At 42.9% G+C, this 17303-nt stretch overlaps 1 protein-coding gene and 1 long non-coding RNA gene across 3 annotated transcripts; one reads left to right on the plus strand and one right to left on the minus strand.

Annotated features, from left to right (window-relative positions):
* Positions 1 to 324: 324 nt before the first annotated feature.
* Positions 325 to 3488, minus strand: LOC134414525 (uncharacterized). The gene is made up of 2 exons (XR_010026764.1): positions 2368 to 3488; positions 325 to 2117 (listed from the first exon to the last, which is right to left on the minus strand). It is a non-coding gene; the product is annotated as an uncharacterized LOC134414525 (long non-coding RNA).
* A 139-nt stretch (positions 3489 to 3627) lies between these two features.
* Positions 3628 to 16489, plus strand: SLC25A15 (solute carrier family 25 member 15). 2 transcript variants are annotated; one of them, XM_063149233.1, is made up of 8 exons: positions 3628 to 3714; positions 4243 to 4344; positions 6050 to 6177; positions 9066 to 9324; positions 11589 to 11726; positions 12057 to 12226; positions 13220 to 13378; positions 14165 to 16489. In XM_063149233.1, exons 3-8 carry the CDS (start codon positions 6123 to 6125, stop codon positions 14287 to 14289), a joined length of 906 nt encoding a protein of 301 aa, XP_063005303.1. In that variant the 5' UTR covers positions 3628 to 3714; positions 4243 to 4344; positions 6050 to 6122; the 3' UTR covers positions 14290 to 16489. The 2 variants fall into 2 exon arrangements, with proteins under 2 accessions (XP_063005303.1, XP_063005304.1); XM_063149234.1 differs by lacking the exon at positions 3628 to 3714 and adding an exon at positions 4125 to 4142.
* The last annotated feature ends 814 nt before the right edge of the window (positions 16490 to 17303 follow it).

A 17303-nucleotide genomic window follows, 5' to 3' on the forward strand; every position in this document is an offset into this window, starting at 1 on the left:
CAACAGCCGCCACGCACGGGCGTTCCGCGCAGCAGCGTTCCGGCCGGCTCCGCCCCGCCCCGCTCCCGGCACAGCCGGCCCGGCCCGGCCGCGCGCTCCCTCACGGCCTGGGCCTCGGCGCCGGGAGCTCGGGTGTGAGGAGAGCGCTGCCAGCACGTCCTGCTGTGCTCAGCCCTGCTGAGGCCGCATCTGGAGTGCTGTGCCCAGCTCTGGGCTCCGCTCTGCCCAGAGAGACATTAGGGCTCACATCTTTCCGAAACACGCTCCAAAAATGTCCCCAAGCCTTCACTTCATCTGCCCTGTGTGAAAAATGCCAATCACTGGTTTTTGAAATTTTAAAAGTTTACTAGTAATAAAATGGTTATCAAAATGGCAATATAATTAGAGTAATAAAAATTGTGGACAATTTGGATTAGGACAGTACGAGGCAATAGACACAAAGAGTTATGGATGTCTGGATACCTTTTCTGGGCAACATAAGCCTGAAGAAGGATACACGTTAACAGAGGATTAACCCTTAAAAGCAATTGCCTGTTCATATTCATACATCTCATACATGATGCATAAATTCGATTCAAACACAGGATGGTCAGTGTCAAATTCTTCCTCTGAATCCTAACAGCATTTTCATGGCTGAGTGAGATGGGAAGAAGTTTGTTTCTTCTGATAAGGGAGCAATAAATTCTTTTTCTCTGAAAGATTTAGGTGTCCTGTGGCTGCTATCTCGGTGCAAGTCCTTTCTTTTATAAAAGTATCTTACATAGCATAGTTTCTATTTCAACATTCTGTTATAACCTAAAACTATATTTAACACACTACTTAAAAAAATTAATACAGCATAATTTTCTAATGTAACACATATAATATTAATTTTAATATTTGCGAAAAGCCAATCATAAAATACGCATTTTTCACACCTGGAAAGGTGAGCACTGTCCCATCTCCTGCAGCTGACTGTGGTACACCAGAACACACACCAGTGTCACCTGTGGAAGGCCTGACCTGCAGAAGCCATCTCACTCTTCCTCCATGTGGGGCTGTCCTGCCTGACCCACCTCTCCAAACAGTGTGAACAGCATCCACTGCAAGGTGCTGGGGGAGTTGTGATGTTCCTGCAGCTCTGGCTGCTATTCTGGGACAGTACATGCCAGGAACTGCCGTTCATGCTCCTGGACAATGAGGATTTCCATGTGATTTAGGAAATGCCAGCTGGTTTACAGGGGCAAATGGTTTGCCTGTGGTTGGCTGGAGATGGTGTGGAGCCCAGGAAATAGCTTTGGACTGCAGAATGGAACAGAAACACAGCCTGCAAGGGATCCCTTTGCTCTCCCACATCAGACAAGTTTCCATGGCATCCCCCTGTCAGCTTCCCAGAGGTTACCCATCCCTCCATGCCAAAATACTCTGTTGAAGAGGACTTGTGCCACTCTGTCACACAGTGGACCATCACATCCCAAAGCCAATCACCAATCGCAAGCCAGATCTCTCGAGTGCCAGCAAGTACTTCCACATTCCTGCAAAGCTCTTACGAGCTAGGTCTCTGCACACATGTCCCATTTCTGTTGTGCCTAAATCCTTTGAGGGGAACCTTGAAGTTAAACTCCAAACAAATTGACACCTCATCTTAGGAGAGTCTCTCGGGAGTCATGGCAGCTCTTCCATGGTCTCCCTACACACACCAAGTGTTGTTACTTCAGGTTATGCAATTCCTACATAAATTCTTCCTTAAAACAAAACAAGTGCTCCGCAGCAGCTCGGTGCATGGACAAAAAGCAGGGTTTGGCTGAGCAGCCGCGGGTGCAGGCAGCAGAAAAAGCCGCGTGGTGGCGATATGCGCGTGGAAGCGTCGCATTCCAGAGCTGTAAAATCTCCCAGGAAACATTTCAAGGGCCGTCGCCGTCTCCACGTTTTCTGCAGATAAGAGCAGATCAGGCCTGGTGGTGTGCCCGAGGAAGGTGGCAATGAAGGGACACCCTGAGACGCTCAAGGCCTGATGTTCCAGCTGGCAAACGGTCACGGCAGGCAGAAGGTGGTTTAATGCCATCTTAATTGCAAGTTTCACTGCATTAGGGGCTTAGATGGCTTTCACCAGTGGATCTTCCAGCAGTGCTACAGTCCTGCTAAACAAGAAGCCAGCACACAGGTCAAAATTCTTTGCAATGAAACAGTAATCTCTTAGTATTGTGGATTATTTGAGATGCACAATTAGCTCAAAATCACTAATTACAACAGCAATTTTTTTACATTAAAGAAATTACAATTCAATTTCTAAAACCATTTATAACCTAGGCTGTTCTTTCTTAACAATTGCCACACCCGGAGTGCTGCATCCAGCTCTGGGGTCATGAGCACAGGAAGGACATTGACCTGTTGGAACAAGCCCAGAGGAGGAACACCAAGCTGATCAAAGGGCTGGAGCATCTCCCCGGCAAGGAAAGGAGGAGAAAATTGGGATTGTTCAGCCTGGAAAAGAGAAGTCTTCAGGGTGACCAAAATGCAACCTTCCAGTACCTGTAGAGAGCAAACAAGAGAGCTTGAGAGTGGCTTCAAAGTGAGATTAGGTTTAGATTAGTTTTTAGAAAGAAATTTGTCACTGTGAGGGTGGTGAGGCACTGGAGCAGGTTGCCCAGAGAAGTTGTGGATGCCCCATGCCTGGAAGAGTTCAAGGGCGGGTTGGGTGAAACTGAGAAACTCAGTCTAGTGAAAGGTGTCCCTGCCCATGGCAGAGGGTTCGGAACTAGATGGTCCTTAAGCTCCCTTCCAACCAATATGTTACATAAACATATGGGAAAATAAAATCTGCACCCTGTAATTAATTAAAAGTGATGGAAGAAAAGATTCATTAAAGTTTACATTTTTGTTTATGCTGTTTTTTCCTTGGTTTGTGCTGTGAAAGTAGGAGCCATCGGTTTTATTTGGTGGAAAAAACCATGGATCTAAGATGAAATATGTAGGTCTGCGTGTCTCAACCCACGCAAACACATGTGCAGCTCAACAGGGATTATCGTGCTTCCCAGAAACACTGCCTGGTCTGGCAGAGCATCTCAAATATGACAGATCACTGGTACACATGGTGGCTGCTGTTCCTTTACCTTGCCACACACTGTACAGTGCCCTACTGCTTTCAACCAGACATTGTTCCTGATAAGCCTTACTGCAAGCACTTCAGGTAACTGCAAATCAAAAGGGGGAAAATCAAAAGGAAAAAAAGAAAGTGCTGTGTAGTTTCATCTGTGAAAAGCAGTATTAGCCCTTGACATAGTAGCTTAGGTCATTGTATGCCACCTCAAAGTCCCGAAAAGCCAGGATCACAAAGTGAGAGCTTAGGAGAGTGTCTTGGGACTCACAGCAGTTCCTCTGTATACACAAACTGTTGCTGATTCAGGATACACAATTCCTAAACAAATCCTTTAAAATAAAACAAAGAAACCCCAACAACAAAATCACCCAACTGGAAGAAAAATAAACAAACATATATCTTAAAAAACCCCAAGAAAATGAAAAAAAAATGGTTTTAATTCATAAATTCGGTTGCATCCTGTTCAGTAAGCTGAAACACGGCCCAGCCCCAGCTTAAACAGAGCCCAGCCCCGCCGCCCCCCCGCCGCCTGCCCGGCCCTCGCCTTCCCTGGGGCCGCGGCGGGGCCGCGCCGCCTCCATCGCCGCCTCTTTCGGGGCACAGGCGGCGGGGCCGCTCGGGCGGCGGCGGCTCCGGTGAGCGGGGGCAGCGGGCGGGGGCAGCGGGCGGGGGCGGTGGGGCCGGCCGGAGGTTCCCGCGCACAGGCCGGGATGCGCGGCGGGCTCGGGATGCGCGGCCCCCGGGAAGCCGCGGCTGCGGTGCGGCCGCCCGGGAGAGGCGGCGGGCCGGGGGCGGGCGGGCTTTGCCAGCGCGGGCCTCCGCCGAACGCAGGCCGGGGCTTCCTGCTCCGAGCGGGCGGTGCTGGCGGAGCGGGGGTGCTCGGGCTTCCCCCTGAGGAGGGCTGGAGCCGGCGCTGTGTGCCTGCCGCCGGCAGCACGTGTGACAGCGGCTGCCCTGCCGCTGCTGCCGCCCCGGGCCGGCCTGCTGTGACCTTGGGGAGCGCAGCTACGGCCTGCCCACGCGGCTCCTGCAAGGAGCAGCGCTGCCCTCTGCGTGCATCTCGGTCTTTGGGGACTGCATGGGCAGGGAGAAACATCTGGGGCTGAAATAACATCCGGACTCTGCAGGACCTGTTACACTAACCAATGCTTCTGTATTTCCAGGTTTGAGGTTTGGATTTGCTTTGGAAGTCACAGAGCAGTTGCCGCCTCGTTCTACCTAGATTCAGCTTTTAATATAGTAGTATTATTACAAACAGGAAAAAGGTATGTACTGATATAATACTAATTTAGTTTTGACTAAGACTTCAATCTTCTGAAAGTGGCACTGGGCTGATATGGATCAGACGACTAAACTTCCTTGTCTCTTAAATATTAAAATATATAAATATTTTTATAGGCATATACTTTTTTCCTTCTGCTGCCAAGTTTTCTGTGGGTGATCTGGCATATGCTCCCTTTGAGGACTGGCACAAATCGATAAGCACTCAGCATGATGAAAGCAGTGTACATTTTACTGCACACAGGAAATTGTTGCTCTCTAGTAATTCCTTTCATTCAAAGTCTGTCTCGATGATTTGGTTTTTTCTCCCCTAAATAAGGAGCAAAACTCAGAGTGCAGTGTGAACACTAATGAGATATATAGGATAACCAAGCATAATTTGGCCTTGGAGCCTCCATGTTGAAGTAACAAGTGGTGTGCCATGCTGTCAGTAACAAAACAGTTCAAATCTGAAGCCACAATTGTGGAATTACTTGTGTTAGTGCCATTTATTGCAAGAGCCATGTTTTATTTTGTTTTAAGCTCCCTTAGGTTTATGTAACAGATTGGATGGGTAAAGTCACTGAGTGACAGTATTTGGCCTTCTGGTGTATTTTTCTAATGTTCAAGAATAATAAATCTGTTTAGATACAGGCTTTCTGAAAGCCTTGGTTGTATCCAAGTGTCTATGTTTCTTGTACGAAGGATGTAGTTTATACAATGTATCTTTCTATGATTCTTTCAAGGTAGCCTACTGGGAATTATGTTTCGCATTCAAATTATGCCAAAATACATTTTGGGAGGTAACAGGCTTCAAAAGAAGCATTACAGTAGGTAGAGGAGTGAAAATTGTTCTGTTTACTGATGTACTGTGCTTGAAGACAGGCTTAAAAGCCAGCGAGGCACTAATTCACATGTGTATTTGTGTGGGTATTAAGACTCATGCAGCTTTTTGACAGCACTGCCAGACAGCAGCATGGTTCTGAAACAGTGGGAACTCTTTGGCTGAGTTATTTTATCCCAGATAAATAAGCTTGTTTTAACTGCCTGCCCAGTGAAAGTATCTTGATGAAAACTTGAGAAATGAATTCATTTGAATCTTTTATTTCAAAGTGTCACATTTGTATTTCTGCTTTCCAGCTGCCTTCCTGAGAGATGAAGTGTAATTCTTATTTATAATATTCTCTTGTGGGGGGGACTTGCACTAGGAACATTACAGCCAGACACAATTCAAGATGCTCATGTTCATTCCCTTTCTACCCCTCTTCTGAAAGCCACCCAGTGTATCATCATGGGTAGAGTTTTCTTACCTGTTCTTCACCACGAGGAGAGCAGATGCTTTATAGGTGAGGAGGTGAGACAAGCATGAAATATTCCAGCCTTAGACACCTGAGGGAAGACTATGCCTCTATAATCAATATAAAAGTAACCTTCAGCACTGTTCCCTGGATGCACTCTTAAGCTTTGATTTGAGAGATCCAGGGAGATAAGAAGCTGGAAAGCCCAAGTAAGCTGAAGCTAGGCAGTGATACTCCAGGAGATCTGCCCAATGCAGTAAAATCAGTCAAAATACAAGAATGCTAAGTGTCGTTCATGAGCACAACCATTTTCTGTCTCTAAATGGAAGAGTGGATCTGAGGGCATTCCTGTAATGCTTTTGCCGGTCAAGTTATTGTAAACTGTGTATGTTTCATCTTTCTCTTCCCTCAGGAAAAAAACATCTCCATACCTAAGAGGAAACGGGAGACTTTGCCCTGAAATAATTGATAAACAAGTGTGAAGCATGAGGATCAATTCTGCTGTTCAGGCTGCTATTGACCTCACAGCAGGTGCTGCAGGTAATGCTTAACTGCACAAAACTTCTGAGACAGGTTTAATGCCTTTGACAAATATAAAAGCAGTTTGCAGTTGCTATAAAAAGCCTCACCCTCTGTGGTTTAAGGGTATAAGGAGAAGAAGTGACCTCAGCCAGTGCTGTAACTGTATCACTATTGCTCCTCCCTGGTGAAACCCCTGCCACACAGTGAAGAAGACATAACACTTTTCTCAGACTAATCATTTTCTATAAGGAGGTTTAAGTGCTGCTTACATGAGTTTATGAATCAGTCAGAGTATCAGTAGGGTTTTGCAAGGAATTCAGTGCGTGGTTGATTGAGGTGCTGCTTTTGTCACAGGAACCGTCCCTAAGTGAAAGGGACAAAAGGCTGCCTGAAGGGTTTCTGGCTCAGACAACATCCTGGTGTGAATCTCTAAAACCTGTGAAGCTCAGTAGTAGAACTGATGATGAATTTGCATAACTGACTTCCACTTCAGTCTGCTCTGTGCTGTCAAATTTTGCTGGACCGGTTGTGTGGAAATGGTGGCACTTTCTCACTGATATTGCCATGTTGGTAATGTCTGTGGCTCAGGCATGCAATTTTGAACTCTGCCAGGGAAAAGGGGTCTTTTTGCCACTTCTAACCTAACAGTGGTTCTATGGAAAAGGTGGAAGATTTGTCTAATTTACTTTTGTAACTAGTTTAGACAATGTTAGTGATCTTTTTTTCTTTCCCATACAATAAATATTGCAGTCAGTCCTCTCATGGCAATGTTAATGCTGTGAATATGGCAGTATTAACGGTGTTAAGTACATTCAATGGTAGTTATTTGCAGTTATTTGTCAGTGGAGGTTAACAGTGCAATGAGAAAGGGGTAACAGCACAAGTCCAGTGTGGCAATCTCTGCACTCTTTAGAAAATGTAATTAAGTAAGCAAACAGCTTGTTCTTCCAGAAAATGCATAACCTGGTTTTACCTTCCTCTCCAAATACAGTCTTGACTAGCTGATAAGTAATGACATATTGAGGCAAGCAAATTCTGGGCAAGAATAAAGAAGTCATTTGGATGTCTGTGGTCACAGTCCTTCACCTAGGATCCAAGCAACTTCTAATACCTGCTTTGATTCAGTAGGACTCTTTTCCCCACCACTGCCACATTATTAGGACCACACTTGTCTGAAAGTTCAAACAGATTTGACTTTTTGGGTTTCTGGTTTGTTTTAATTTTGTAGTTGTGTTGGGTTTTTTGTGACTCTTTACTGCTGGCTGGAAAAATTTTTTTTCTTAATATCTCAGATAATAACTAGGACTCTTAGTCTTTATCTTAAGCCTTACAAAATTCATTGTTGCCATTTACTAGGCTTTTTGAGCCAACTCCATTAACGGCCTTTTTGGAACAGTCATTCTGTCAAATCCAAATTTTTCAGCTTTACATTTCCAAGAACATTCCTGGTTTCCCTGGACATCTTCCAACAGTCATTATTTTATTACAGGAACCTAGCATTTGTCCTGTAGACAATATCTACCTGACTTCCCTGCAAATAACACTGGCTGAGCCTTCCCAGCTCTGTTTTTTATTTGAACCTTACATGGGTGTTACTGGTCTGAGCCAGCTACTTTTCTCCTTGGATATCCTTCCAGAGCAGGAAACTCTTCGTGCTTCCTTGCATGATTTGCTCTGAAGGTCTTAATGATCCATCTGGTTGGGAAGGAGGTTTTATGGCAGCTAGATGCTGAGTTTTCTCAAAGGCCTGGAGTACCTCTTTGCAGAGAAGCAAGAACAATGTTATACAAATGTGTTTGCAAAGAGTAAAATGGACCGCTAATAACACTGCTTAAACAAATACTCTTCTCCCCACTTAAAAGAAAAATAAATAATCTTGTTTTGACGTACTAATTTGTTTCTGTTTCAGTTGCTTTCCTATCTGTATTTACAGATAATTTAAGGTATGTGCATGTCAATTGTGCTTTGGTTAAAGATCAGCTTCTCTTTTAGTAAAGTTCTCTCTTGCTACAAAACAAAGCCATGAACCCTATATAAGGTACACCTTTCATGCATCTCCTGTCAAGTATCTGCTTCTAATAGATTGCTATCGCTGCACACTGTTTCTTACTGGAAAAGTGTAACATCAGCTCTTCCTGCAGACTACAGAACTGAGTTAGATCAGCAGAAGAACACTGCACTGTGAGCAAAATGGTTATTGATGACATTGAAGGAAATATCACACAAGTTTTCAGGGTATTGACCTTGCAGTTCAGTTTGGAAAAGATAACGTGTTGAGAAACTTTGCCCTTTTGCCCTTTTTCAGCTCACACTTGACACTTCCAGTCTCTGGAAAGAAATGTGCTTAACAGCCACATGGAGTTTTGAAGTAAAGGGTTTGAGTGTTTGGTTATCAATTTATTATGTATGATCAGTTTAGCACTCTCAGCAGTGCTCCTCTTGTCCTGGAGGAATCACTTGATTACTAATCTTTCAGGGTTGAGATTTTTTTTTTGTTATTGGAATGTAAAATCAGAGATGCCTTCTGAACCACTGCATTAATGGGCAAAGGAAAATGCTATTTAACTCATTGACACAAGTGACTTGATTGCAGAACAATACCTCTAATTCAGTACAAGTTTGTAAAAGTGAGCTGATTCATTTAGATGCTTGCTTTTCATGAGATTAAAAAAATATTTAATGAGAATCGTGATGTTACTGCTCCTTTGCCTGATTTTTTTTCTTAAGGTAACTAAATTCACCAGTGACAATTGACGCCATTGTGCTAAAATCAGTGCACTTGTCGTTTCCTACAGGGAATTAATTCATCTTTGCTTTCTGTGTGATTTTCTTAATACTGGTGCTCCAGCATAGGTGTTGCAGTTGTGATAACCTTCAGCCATTGTTAACTTCCACTGCTTGCCTAGGTGGGACAGCCTGTGTGGTGACTGGCCAGCCCTTTGACACTGCAAAGGTGAAGATGCAGACGTTCCCCAACATGTACAAAGGACTTGTTGACTGTTTTGTCAAAACCTACAAGCAAGTGGGATTTCGAGGCTTCTACAAGGGAACCTCACCAGCACTTGTAGCCAACATTGCAGAAAACTCTGTTCTGTTCATGTGCTATGGATTTTGCCAACAAATTGTGAGAAGAATTGTTGGAGTAGACAGAAAAACAAAGCTCAGGTTAGTAATAAATATCTGGTTTGCATTATAAAATTTCAGGTAATTGCTATTTGCCAATACTCTCCTGTCAGGTGCAAGTGAGGTCCCAGGCTCTCCTCTGACAGTGTACAGTGTAGTAAATTTTGGAATATTGGCCTTAGTGTGACAATATAGTGTCTAATATAACAGAGCTGTCTACTAACCAGTCACTGCAGCTGGCTGGTTTAAATAATTACAGCTTAACTGGAGTATTCAAGATCTGGAACATTTTTACCAATAGGATGGAGCATTTCAAGACCTGAAAGTTTGTATTCCTTTAATATCTACAGTGTTCTGATTTTTCAGGGGAGGTAGTGGCTTTTCTTACAAGGAGGCATACTAAGGGAGAAGGGTACTTTTTAAATATTGTCTTGCTTTAAAAATGTATTTCTTTAAGGTTCAAAAGCTTGCTAACCCTACAAACCCCTTACCTTTTCCTACCCATTAAAAAGTAGGAGGTAGGCCTACCAGCAATATGTTTCACTTCTTCACTGTCTTTTGTGATCATGCTGGGAGGTAGACTGCAGATGTGTAGATGTCCTGGGATCATCTCACGTGACTGAGGCACCATGGTCATGCTGAAGGTAGGGAAGGTAGTGCATGAAACTTTGCAACAGTATATTGGTGTACTGCTCTGTCTTTGGAGTTGGATACGGAATGGGAATGTGAGTATGTAGCAATAGCAAGCACCTTTGGCATCTGACAATTATTTCCTTGGTCAGGTAATGGTGCTTTTCAGATCCAAGATGGCTCTTTAATGCCTTGTTGATTCAAGGTCAAATAGTGTGACTGCAGAGCTGTTCTAGGACAAAACATTAAAGAATTTAAGTTTACTTGAAGGATTGTCCCTTGGTGTTGTTTCCTTATTCTCTTCATCTGGATCATTGTGGGGGCACCTTATGAGGCACATGCAAGAGAGAATTGTATTGACATGATCTTCAGAAGGGTCCTGATGATGTCCAGGACATCCCCACCCATTGTTACTGTACTATTACACCTTCAGAAAAGAACAAACTATAAAACATTTTTCAGTTAAAGGAATACCTATCACTGATGCACAAGTCACAAAGAAAAGAAATGAAAAGAGAAATGCTGAATTCTGTTTATCTTTTAATATATGCTTAGTTCAACCAATAGATTTCATCATAAAGTCTAAAGTGAGACAACAAATTGGAAAGAGAAGTGCTAAATTCCATTTGCTGCTCTGCAGGCAGTTACTGATATCTTCCACTTAGAAAGTTCTCATTACTGCTATATCTGAATGTCATGAGCTTTGCTTCATGTCATAACTTGAGTTTTGTGATGCTTCAAGGTGAAAGGTTGTAGCTTTAATCTCTGATACTATAGATATATCAAACTGCTGGGCACAAGGCAAGTATCTCCCTTGGATGGAAAGAATTTCTCTGCTGCAGTGAGATCAGTCTCAACTATGCTGACTCCCCAGAGAAGTTCCACTTCTATGCTATTATGCAGCTCCTGTCCAAAACACCAGTGTATGTAGAAGCCTGTTTAAAATGCATCATAAAGCAGTGCTGCCCTCAAGTACCAGCCTTTTGAGTCCTGGCAGTTTAGGAGCCCAGAATCTGTGGTATGTGTAAAATTACCACAAAATAAGCCCCAGTTTTGGAACACTGAGTCACTGCAGATGACAGTGCTGTCTTGTTTGGTGGTGTGGTTTATGTTTGTGCTGTCTCTGATTCACATGGTTGTATTCATAGCAGCACATCCATACAAAGATTACAGTGATCCATTGTGCCTGCTTTCAGTTTTCTAGCATCCTCCACTGAAAGCCTTTATTAATACTGGTGAGGTGAATTTGAAAATACTGACATCTATCTATATGAGGTGATTATTGCTCCTATTCTCTTTGGGGAAGTAATAAGTAACCAAAAGTTTCTCAGTAAAACAAGTCTATGGAAATCTTCATAAATGCTATTAAATCTTCTCTTCCTGGCTTTTACTCTTCTCCAATTACTGAAGTATAGCAAAAATAGGTTAGAGGTTGCAACATATCTATTTGGAGTCAAAAGGGTGTATTTCAGTTGTATAAGAATATGGAATGAGCTAGGTTTTTCCTCCCTCTGGTTCGAGTAACTGCCCTTTGCCCTTAAAAATCTTTCCCCCAAGACTGCCAGTTTTTCTCGATGGTATTTAGGGTACAAGTGCAGGAAGCTGATTGCTGGTGCAGTGCCTCCACTGCACTGAAGGTCAGTGCCCAAATACCTTCTGCAGTTTCTTTCTTGCAGTGATCTACAGAATGCTGCTGCAGGCTCCTTTGCCTCTGCCTTTGCCACCCTTGTCCTGTGTCCCACAGAGCTGGTGAAGTGCCGGCTACAGGCCATGCATGAAATGCAGTTGTCAGGAAAGATAATCCAGGGACACAAGTAAGTATACACCCAGCTCAGTATCCCTGAAACCTTTCCTTGTGCATTATTTCTTCAGATCCTCTATTAGCTCAGTGTCACATTTACAGTGCATTGCTAACCAGAGAAGAGCTGTGGCTGGGAGGGTCACAGCCTGCTGACCCTAGTGCTAGTGCTAGTAAAGCTGGATGCCAGTGAAGGGCTCCCAGCAGGATCTTGCTCTAAGTCTTACATTAATTCAATTGTTTGCACGATAGGTCTCACCATTAATTGTTGCTGCCGTTGCCTATTGGTCTGTAACTTCTCATTATCTGGCTAATAAATATCACTAACTGGGCCAACCTCTCTCAGTACAGTTTGGTCAGTAGTGAAGAGTGTTATCCAAAAGGATGGTCCCCTTGGATTTTATCGTGGCCTGTCAAGCACTTTGCTGCGGGAAGTCCCAGGCTATTTCTTCTTCTTTGGAGGGTATGAACTGAGCCGGACATTCTTTGCCTCTGGGAGATCAAAAGATGAATTAGGTATGGTGCCTTTTTACAGGTGGGTTTTAGCATGCTGTCATGGGGGACATAAAGGGGGGCATATCTTCTCTGAAGATATACTAATAATGTTGTAAAATACACCCAAATGAAGGAAATGAGGCATACTAAATTTGGAGGGCTGCATCTTATATATACACAGTAATAAATTATTGAAGTGACCATTTTCCAATGAAGCAGGATGTATCATAAATAGAGAAATAACAGAGTGAACTAACACTACAAAACTGCTGAAATATCTGACCCCACAGTGTAACATAACTCCGAACTATTTCATTTCAGCTGCCATTCAGAGTGATTTTGAAGTATTTAGCTGCATTCTCTTGAACAGTGTATTCAAGTATATGCTGAACTGCATGCTAACCATTAGATGTAGTTACAATGATAGTAAGAGAACACTGAGATTGAAAATTAGAAGGGAAAAAACCATGGTGATGCCAGAATAAAGACTGCCTGTCTCCTGTTAACTGAACCAGTCTTGCTTGGAGTCAGGATTTCAGCTGCGTGCATTTTGGACATGTAACAAAATGTTTACAAACATCTGATCAGAAATACAAAATCAGAGTCCATCATGAAAGAAATGACTGATTACAAAATAACTCTACCAAATTCTCTATATATGATTAGCAACACTATATGATGCTTCTCTAAACCATTTCACAATTAACCTTGGAAAGTGATTACAAGTGTTAAAAAAGTGAATTTAGTTAATAGAATCAAAATTGAATTCTGAGTTATAGTTTTTTTTTTAACACTGCCAGTAATCTAAGAGGCACTCTTTATAATCTTTGAGTCTCTAGTTGACTTGCAATTTACCAGTGGCTTGAAATTGACTTCAAGGTTAATGAGAGAACAGCAACTGCTCTTTTGTCATAAGCAGTTTCCTCTGTTCCCTTTGAATCCTGTAGATGAAATAATATTAAATTTGTGTTAGTGAATATTGTGGTGTATAAAAATGTATCTCTTAACTTTTAGGTCCCATCCCTTTGTTACTAAGTGGAGGTTTTGGAGGCAGCTGTCTGTGGATTGCTGTGTATCCTGTGGACTGTGTCAAATCTAGAATTCAGGTTCTTTCAATGGCTGGAAAACAGGCAGGCTTTATGGGAACATTTGTAACTCTTGTGAGAACTGAGGGTGAGTATCCAAGCCGACCAACTGAATATCTACCTCATGTAGTATGGAAAGCTTGGAATCTAGACACTGAGACCTACTTCATCTTCCCTGCCTCTTGGTTCAGGAGATGATTCACTTAAACCTAACAGAAGCTTACTATGCATTAAAAGCAGATAAAGAAATGGGCTTTATTACTTGTGACCAAATCTATACATGAAAACTGAAGGGACTAGGTAAGTTCCATGCAGAAGTTTTCTTCACCTCTAGAAGTTAATATATGGTTGAGGATTGATTTATCAAACAGCCCTATCCAGCCTGGCAACTTGAGGCATCTACCTCAGCATTTCCTCTCTGGAAAAGGTCTGTTTCAGGCACTTTGGAAGAGAGTGAATATACATGAGAGAATATACATGGCAGCAGACATGAATCCTGGCCCCATTGCTAGGTAGGATACTCATCAGAACTGGAGTCTGACCTAGGGCACAGCTCTAACATAGTCTTGCTGCCCCCTTGCCAGCTGTGGTACAACAGCTGTCACGTTATCTCAGCTGGCCAAGAACTTGTCATACCTGAAATAAGCATCTAGCATAAGCCCTTACATGGCTAAACTCCTGTTACAACATTAGATACTCCCATATCAATATCCAGTACCACTGCAATCAGTAGCTACAGCACTGAGTTCAGCTCTCTGTGTTCATGTTCCTCTAAGCAGAAACATTGCTTCAGTACCCTTCACAGGTAAGAGCAGAGGGGTTGATGCAGACAGCCACTTCAATAAATGGCTAACTGCTCTGGTTTCATTTCTAGGTGTGCTTGCCTTGTATTCTGGACTAACACCAACTATGATCCGTGCATTTGTGGCCAACGGGGCGCTGTTCCTTGCCTACGAGTACAGCAGGAAACTTATGATGAAACAAATAGATTCTTACTGATACTGCCTGGCAGATGAAGAACAAGAGATTGTTCAAGGGTCATTTAAATAAATGATGAAAAACACATAGATCACATGATGGTCTGAGCAGAACCAAATCAGCAACCTAATTTTAGGAACTCAACTCCAGTTTAAGATTTGTAATCTTTTAAAATCAGGTGATTTTATGGAGGTGTGTATATGTTGCTTGAATTGCACAAGCAGAACTATCTCCCTCTTACAGATTCTGCACGAGGTACACAGCATGTCATAAATGTCTTTCCTGACCTGTACTGGTGCTAAAAATATTTACATTGACCTGTGGGGTTTAATGTAACATGCAAGAGTAGGTTCTGAGTTGTCTACATCAACTGTGCTGCAATTGTGACCTTTTGCAGTTGCTGCTGCTGTCTGACTCAAAATAACATCAGTTCTTGTCTAATCTTGTTGAGTATAGATGACTTGGACATACCTCTCACCCAGGGAGACCTTTCATTTTCCAGCTACACCCCTGTTCTGCTCTGGCTCCCTGCTGCTCTGTGACTTGCTAAGGTCATGGAATAGGGTGTCTGACTTACATACTCTGTCCTAGTGAATGGGTTTATAAAAGTAGGAAACATTCACCCCTTACCTTATATGAGACTTAGAGCCCAAGATATGCCTACATTTTTGATAAAAGAAGCACAGTAACAACATTAAGGAGGCTATACTGCATTGCATTGTTGCCTAAATCCTTTCAAGAAGTGCTGGAGTGTGCTAAGCACCACCTAATGTAAGGGACACTGCTGAAAATAGCTGCTGCCTCTGAGTATGGAATTGTAACTTTGTGCAGGCTCCCATTTAGATCACCTTGGCATAAATAAGGCCACATGCTGGAAGGACAGGAAGCTGAAGAGGAACAGAAAGCCAGAAGTGAGTTGTTAACTGACACCATGGTCTCGGACATAGCAGTGTTACTGGGGCTGGAGTCTTGCCACTTGCTGTGCCTCTTCAGCTGAGTGGAAAGAGCTCATATGATTGGATAGCTTGTATCACCTTCAGGCCTGGAGGGCACAGCCTGCTTGGTCATGTTATTTGATTGAACGTACAGTTAGTCAGTACTACCCAAAATGAGGCAGTGGCACCTCTTTCCAGATGCCCCTTTTGTTCTTCAAGTGGAATGTTCTTCCTACAAGCATGTTCTGCTTTGTAAGAAGCAGCTACTGCCTTATCCTGGAATAAGTCATGCAGGTCTTAGAACAGCACAAACTTGTCCTGAGTTGTACAGAGATGTTGCCTGGGTGCAATAACTGCAGCCCACCAGTGTGGGGGCATGGGGGGCACAGACAGAGCCCTTTAACTCACACACATCATCACAGCTACATGGAGATTAGCAGTTTGTCACAGCAACCACATTTGTCAGAGACAGAGCTGGAACAACCTAGTTTTGCATGTTACAGCTTCCCTTTCAGATCCCAGAAATAGGAACAAGCTTTAGGCATAGATGAAATCCTGTCAATACCTGCTGCCTCTTGCAGTGGAGCCAGGGTGCATTTAAACTGGCTCATTCCTTGCATCATTACAGCCTCTTTGATGGAAGGTGGTTGCTCCAGTTCCACAAAATCTTGCTCCTCCAGCCTCCAAGTGCAGAAAGAACAAATCATCTCCCTTTCATATACCATGAGAAAAGGCAATTAAAGCAGGGCATGACTGAAGATTCTTCAGTGTCTATTGCACCAATACAGCCTGACTGACTGGTGCAACAGGGGCAGCACTACTCTGAAATGCCAGTACTTTAAAAGGAATTTATACCAAATGTTTAAATGATTCAGGCAGGAGGATGAGGCTTTAAGAGTTGTTAGACTTCCCCTTCTTTTCAAAGTTGTCTAGCTAAGATAAATAGTATATTTGTACATATTTCTAATAGTTATGAAAAGGTGAGGACAGACTCCACCTCAGTGAAATACTTCAATCTATTTCTTAGATTTGTCTTTGCTTTCATTTTTTAAAGCTCATGGTGGCAGTTTTTAATACAAAAATTGAAGCTTCAAGAGAAGCAGGGTATTTAAAACAACCTACAGCAAGAAGCTGGTGGCATTTTTGAGAGTTTACCTTCTGAAGTTGATGTAAGCAGTAATTTTCCATTCAGAGCTGCTTAAGCTGTACACGTGTATCAGTTGTTCAGCTAAAAACTTCATGATGTTGGTATAAGAATTCACAGAAATAAAGTTTCATTTGATTAACTGAGTACTTGATGATTGTTTATGCTATGTAATAAGCTCATCTAGCTGAGAAACAAAAAGGTTGAATTCAGCATCACCACCTTTCTGGAATGAAAGAAAAAGACTTTATACAATCAATGAACATATAAAGCCCTCAAAACAGAGGAAAGGGGGCAGCTAGAGTAAGGTGCTGTAAAAAACCTGCTGATTTTACATCTATGGAAAATGAAACCCATAGCTCAGCACCTGGCCTGTTGCTTTGTTAGTACCAAAGTCAGTTGTAGTATTAATGTTCACCTCAAATTTCAAGTTGCTAGATTATCGTGATACAGGCTGTAAGGTTCTCTGTCAGAAGAATGCCAGGAGTCCAGCATAGGTCACCTAAATTCCACAAATATAAGTGACAAATATCCACTACCCTGTGAAGGTCAGTGCAGCAGGGAGGCAGGGCCTATTGTTACCTTTTTCTGAGCAGTGGTGCCTGGATTTCTCAAGAGAAATATAGTATTTTGAGCTATTTTGTTCCTCATTGCTGCTTTCACATTAGTTTTTACTTAACTGCATGTGCTTCAAAACTGCATGTGCTTCAACTAGGAAAATCTGACTTGCTGCTACAGCCTCTGCTGCTGCTATCTGAGCAAACTGGCTTAGTCCCTAAGCAGGAAAATGGGTCACCTTAGGTGCCCTGCCAACTGTATCAGAGGGCATCCTCAGACAGTGGACAGATATCCAATTGCCTGAGCTAAGCCAAAATGAACTTGGCTTGGAGCTGCAATGAAGTGCATCCTTTTTTAGCCCATAGGCACATTCATGTGGACACTGAGGTAATACATAG

The sequence above is a fragment of the Melospiza melodia genome, chromosome 2, assembly GCF_035770615.1.
Source record: "Melospiza melodia melodia isolate bMelMel2 chromosome 2, bMelMel2.pri, whole genome shotgun sequence".
NCBI lineage: Eukaryota > Metazoa > Chordata > Aves > Passeriformes > Passerellidae > Melospiza > Melospiza melodia.

Bases quoted from the DNA above. Each gene is read 5' to 3' on its own strand.
- SLC25A15 (XM_063149233.1), top strand. From the start codon at position 6,123: ATGAGGATCAATTCTGCTGTTCAGGCTGCTATTGACCTCACAGCAGGT. The intron at 12,227-13,219 runs GTATGGTGCCTT...CTTAACTTTTAG, and splicing joins GAGATCAAAAGATGAATTAG to GTCCCATCCCTTTGTTACTA. The intron at 13,379-14,164 runs GTGAGTATCCAA...TTTCATTTCTAG, and splicing joins AACTCTTGTGAGAACTGAGG to GTGTGCTTGCCTTGTATTCT.